The sequence below is a fragment of the Ascidia mentula genome, chromosome 7, assembly GCF_947561715.1.
Source record: "Ascidia mentula chromosome 7, kaAscMent1.1, whole genome shotgun sequence".
Classification (NCBI taxonomy): Eukaryota; Metazoa; Chordata; class Ascidiacea; order Phlebobranchia; family Ascidiidae; genus Ascidia; species Ascidia mentula.
In genome coordinates, this window is record NC_138572.1 from 12,497,480 (window position 1) to 12,503,479 (window position 6,000).

Genomic DNA, 6,000 nt, shown 5'->3' on the forward strand with positions numbered 1-6,000 from the left:
ATGGCTGTGGAAACAAAAAAAACGTGCAAAGGCGATGCTTCCGGTAACCGCTTCAACTGTTGGTTCAACAGACGGAAAGAAAAGTAATTTTAGAGCTGTTACATGACCGTAACCACGGATGAGGCCACATGGGAAAAGAGCGTACACAGGAGCGTGTCGAAGTTTAGTAGTAGAGCACTGTCTCACATGCCCAGTTTGCGATACCCGAAAGCTGTCGCCCAAAACTCGCCGAACTCCACTTGTACCGTCCTGCGAAACGTAGCATATGGAAAGGTTGGAAATAGATACACCGGGCGGACTGCCTACGACCTACCGTGGATACACGTATATCCTTGTTGTGTCCGACATAGTTTCAAAATACATGCAAGCTTGGCCAATGCAGTCGATGACTGCAGAAGAAACCGCTAGCCTGCTGTATCACCGCTGGCTCACAGTTCACGGTGTTCCTGGTCGATTTCATCCCGATCAACACGAAAACTTTGAAAGTGTCATGTTTCACTAATTCGCAAGTTTCACATGCCAGCTAGTAACGGTTGCGTGGAAAGGAACAATGGATGCACCACGGAGGTTTTGTCTTCGAATCACCACATTGGCGACCTGAAGGATAGGATGAAACTGATCCAGGAGGTGGTGAAAAGTTGTCTGTAAAGATGAAACAACGCTATGATTCGAAAGCAACGCACAGGAGGTTTGTGTTGGGGACCAGATGTTGTTGCGCAATGTGGTCCTGGGGGTTCATGAAAAATAAACTTACACTTGCTATACAAGGGCTCACACACTATCACCAAGCGGTTACCTCCCGTCAGGTATGAAATTCATGGCGATGACGACAGGGTCCAGACAGTACATTACAATAGACTAAAGTCAAGCAGGGGCGACTTCTCTCGACTTACGTTTGTTAAGTGACAGGGCGACTCTACACAAGCTAACTCAGCTAATGATGTCGTAAAGCCAGCTGGCGCATACTTCATTCCCGCACCCGTTCTTCAGCATACAGAGACACGTCTTCGCCCATGGAGAAATATCCGTCGTCCCAATTTTTAGCGTCCGCTAATATGATATCGATGTCTACTTCTGGGTGTGGTGACCTGAGACTATGTATGCGTGGCAGTAACGCGAAAAACTCATTGTGTGAAGAGCTTATTTGTTTGGCCGCTTAGTACCGGGACTCTTTCAAAAATAAGAAATATAAAAAACGTAGATGGACAGAAATCACAGTGAACTTGAGTTTCAAATGTTTTTTTGTCCGTACGGGTAGACTCCTTTAATGTACCACTCTACAACAAACTATATTTGTCCGTACTGTGATACATATATTGTCTAACTAAGCGAGACCATGGCAAGCCAATGATTCAAGCAAATGTAATTTACAGCACTCCAGCGTTATCGCTTCGATTTATGTACGAAAATGGGCATGCATTATACAAACAATTAACAAAATTTTGCTCACAAATGACGCCGCGATGGAATTAGATCACTGCAGCGAAAATGCAGGCCTCGATTGAGAATTTACAACTAATATGCATTTGTGACGTTTGTGGCAAACCATAGAATAAAGGAAACGCATAAACCACTTTACGCGAAATGAAAATACATTGGCTAAAATGCCATGTTGTAGTTTTGCCCTAAAAAATGTATTGGATTTTATGAAATACAACTAATTTCGTCCTTTATCTTTTAAAAAAATGTGGACTGTTTAAATATAACGCGCTATAATATACGTTTTACCTGTGTGTTTTAATTAAAAATCACTTTTATATTAAAATATTACTATTTTTTTTTCATTTTTGATGAATAAAACCCATCAGGTTAAGGAATGGTGTGACACGGCCTTTACAACAAAAATTTTAAACCATGGATACAAAGAAACGCAAACAAAATTTACATGAAAAATTCGCAAGCAAAAAATTCCAATATGTACATGTCCGTCCGTTCAGTCTTTCATTGAAGAAAAAAGTTTTCATTAAATAATCAATACAGGAAACGTTATTTACATTCTAGTAACCTATTTTTCGCTCACAAAGCGCCGAGAAAAGGCTTGTACAGTAATAATCAGCCATTTGGTAGCCATTGGTAAACTTGTGCATGTAACTGCAATCTTGTCTTCCCCTGTAATTATTTGGTTCACCAGGTACGAAGTCTGTGTTTGCTTTTGTTGCCTTCACTTGATCAACATAATACCATTCCCCTTCAACAAACATGTCAGTCAACCCAATCCAAATGCTGTAACGCGTATTAGAGGCGAAGAAGTTTTCCGCAATGTGCCTGGTGGCAAAATTTTTGTGTCAGATAACCGCATTTCCAGTATAAATTAAACGTACAAACAATTTTAAACAAAAATCTTAATTATTACCATGCACAAAATTTTCCTCGTGGTTAATTACTACAAATATTTTAATTTTGTAGATCTTTACATAATTTAAAGTAAAACTTTAAAAGCCAAACATTTTAGATTGTGTTTTCAACTCACGTTCTGGTGTCGTTCGATCGAAGTCCAACCGCCGCCAGATCACCTCCCTTGCTCTTACAGAACTTTCTGGAATCGTTGAAATTATTTCCGGATCGTTTCACCAAGTATTCGTAACCATTAAATACTGGAACCCATCCAATGTCTGAAATAAATATAAATACATTTGTAGTAATTGGTTATGTTGATATAAACAAGCGTATTTTTAATAGTCAGCTGCAGACAGTATTGTCGGCTAATTAGCTGACGAGATCGTTGTAAGTCGCACCATATCTGCAATAGCCGGTAAGACTTTAAGGTCGAAACAATAGCCCTGTCTGCAGGTCACTATAAAAAAAGATTACTGGCTCTATTAAACATATTTTAGTTTACCTTTCTGAAGTTTACTGATATTACGCTCGGCTGCTGCCACTTTTGTCTTTAGAGCATTTGCATCTTTCTGTAATCTGTAAGTTGTGTTGGACAATGATGTGTTGACGGTTTTAAGTCGGTTGTTGAGCTTTTGCGTAGCCTGTTCTAATGATTGGTTAAGGAAAGTTAGGGTTTGTTTCAATGTTGAAACATCATTTGATTGTTTGTCGAAGAGAGAGTTGATCTGCCCTTGTAATTTTGTGTTGTTTTTCGATTGGGAATCCGATCTGCCGATTAGTGAACTGACCTGCAATACAATTTATGTTTTATTTGCCTTTCCTTGTCAACGAAAACACAACCTCACAAAGCAATCGTTTACATTGTTCTTAAGAAAGCATTTACATCAATTGTCATTTGAGGAATTTACCAACTTTCAGCGTTCACGCACAAGAATTCAAAAAGCATAGACTGTTGTATTTTAAACAAGAGTTATTATTTTCGCATGCACGCCAGTAAGTTAGTGTATAGACGTAGGAAATGTTAAAATTGATACAAACCGTATTTTTGACAGAATTCAGTTGATTGCTTGCATTTTTCAGCGCTCCCTGCAATTTTGTCAATTCGCTTCCATGTCGTGCCAACGTAGCGTCAATCATCTTTGCCCTGTTCCTTGCAGTTGTGTTGTCGTGACGTAAACCTTCACTCACTCGTCGCACTGATTTAATTAGGGAATTCACCGAACCTTCCACCGACGACAGCTGGTTTTGGGTCCCCAGCACCGATCTACCTAAAGCTTGTATACGACTTTGTATGTTTATAACAGTCTTGTTTACTCTGTCGGTGTTTGTTTTGCTGCTTGTGTCTTGTGAGTTCAAGATTTGTTTCAATTCATTGATGGACGATTCCACTTTTTCAAGCTCGTTTCCTTGTGTGAGAAGAGATTGGTTGACGGTCATAATTTGGAAACTTGTTTTGGGTTCGTCGTTTGGTTTCGGAGGTTTCTGGTTCTTCAGCTTTGAATTGAAAAGTCAGCAAATGAGTAAAAGTTTGCTAGCATCGACATCATGAATGCTCAATTATTGCATTTTAATTTCATATTCACTTCGCTAATTTTATAAATTTCCACTGAGATCAAAATTTAATTTGCGATGTGAACATAAAAATAAAGTTGTTTTTTTGTATTTTCCATTTAGATGATTTTTTGCTATAAATACACGTAATTATGTGAATTGAACAGAATAAAGGAAAGGCTGTCGCAGAGACGTGACGTCACCATATAAAATATCATGCAAACAAATGCTGGGAAAAAGGGGAGTTCGTCACGTATTAGCGTGTGCGTACAGAGGCGGGATTTTTGAGACTTATTCAAATAATATTCAAATTTTTTGTTTAATTGTGTCATTACTGCAGCATTACAAGGCAAATCTGCACAGTTTCAATATTTGAAGTTAAAATGCAATCAGACGTTATAACATGCGGGAAAATGTAAAAAACATAAACGGAAGGTTTTGTGAGTATTAAGGTAGCAATCCATTCAAATACCGTACACACAAATTAGTTGTAAAGCCAAATTAACAGTTATGTGCAAATTAAATTATTTACAAACGAAAATATACCTCAGCCAAAGCAACGACTGCGACACCAAATCCAACCAATGCCACAAGAAACACAAATGTCGTCGCAATTTTCCATCTCTTAACCGCTTCCACGTCACTCTTGCTGCGACCTTTGCAGAACACACAATGAAATCTCAACGATCGCATATTTTATAAAAGCAAAACATGTTCTCGATAAAGCAATTTAATAATGTACCAATCGCACCAAAACAATGTGTAGATTTGCACAGAATTGATTGTATCGATTGCCAATTCTACAGCTTTACTACAGACTAAATTACTTCGTGGTTCTTATTTAATGTTTTACAAAACAACCTAATAAAATATGCGGGTCTTTAAATGTGTTTGACAACAAAGATTATGAAGTCTTATTATTTAAAGCTAGGCTTCAGAAAGTCTACATTCAAGTAGTTACGACTTGCTTACATAATATTTACCGTGAACTCCCTGATCATCAGGAATTCTCCAGTGGTTTTCGTTCAATTCGTATGTTTGACCTGTCATGGTTGTTTAAATACAATCTGTGCAAAAAGAAATTTTGTTACCTACTAAAGTTAATATGATTTCAATTTTTACACTTGTATATTACGCAACGTTGCGCCGAAATATCTGTTTTTTTTGCTTCTAACAATGTAGGACAAGTTCCCCAATAGCAATTTGTTTCCTGCTCTGTCGCATTGTTCTACTGCAAACGTTGACCCGATTTGTCTTGAAATGTACTTCGTGTTTTCTGTCAAAAGTTATTAATTACAGTCACGTGGTTTCCGACGTCACCAGACTGTTTGACGTCACTTAATTGAACCTTCCGTAGCTGCGATTCGTTGATGTGTGAGGCGTGACTATTGTTTTGTGAAGAAATAGTGATTTTTGTGAAATAATTGCCGCGGTTTTGGCTCCGAGAGCATTTGCATGTTGCTCCGACCCACAATAGTTTTGGCAAGTGTGTCGATAAATGGCCAAATTAGTCCCCAGTTTGCATAGCTGGGGATTTTGTTGCAATATTATCATTTCGTGACACAATATTGCAACAGTTTTCGTTGCAACAAAGACGAACTCAAGTAGCGATAAATAAAATGATGAAATTATTTCTGACGAAAATCTTCTTGCAGAATTACAAAATAACCTTGTGTCAAACGCATTTATTGTTTATATTTTATATTGTCATTCTGCAAACGTGAAGTTTCCACCTGTGTCACGCACAACAAGAAAAGGTCGATTTCGGAATGAAAATCTTCTTGGTTACAAATACAATTTGCAATGGTTTTTTGACATAGGCTATCAGCGCGGATACATTAATGTTCCTCCACATGGCAAAATAGTTTGCTGTTAACATTGTATGGGTGTCGACATGCAAGAATGAAACAGTTTGAGAATTTATTTTGTAAACAATTGCCCAAATTACTGCCGACCTAATTTCTTGTCCGATACAACTGAATACGTTCTGTTCCATTATATTTTTTGTTGTTCGTCTCTTGTTTAAAACTATGGCGTGTTTAACAAAACTACAAAAACGTATCCCAATGCTTTAAAAAGTAGTAAATTACTTCTTTAAAATCGTGTAATATG

The 6,000-nt window shown here is 37.8% G+C and overlaps 1 protein-coding gene across 1 annotated transcript; it reads right to left on the reverse strand.

The window, feature by feature from the left end:
• Positions 1 to 1,825: 1,825 nt before the first annotated feature.
• LOC145908961 (uncharacterized) lies at positions 1,826 to 4,954 on the reverse strand. Its single transcript, XM_082996278.1, has 6 exons — positions 4,872 to 4,954; positions 4,435 to 4,544; positions 3,376 to 3,831; positions 2,840 to 3,125; positions 2,471 to 2,612; positions 1,826 to 2,265 (listed from the first exon to the last, which is right to left on the reverse strand). Exons 1-6 carry the CDS (start codon positions 4,936 to 4,938, stop codon positions 1,998 to 2,000), a joined length of 1,329 nt encoding a protein of 442 aa, XP_082852404.1. The 5' UTR covers positions 4,939 to 4,954; the 3' UTR covers positions 1,826 to 1,997.
• Positions 4,955 to 6,000: the final 1,046 nt, after the last annotated feature.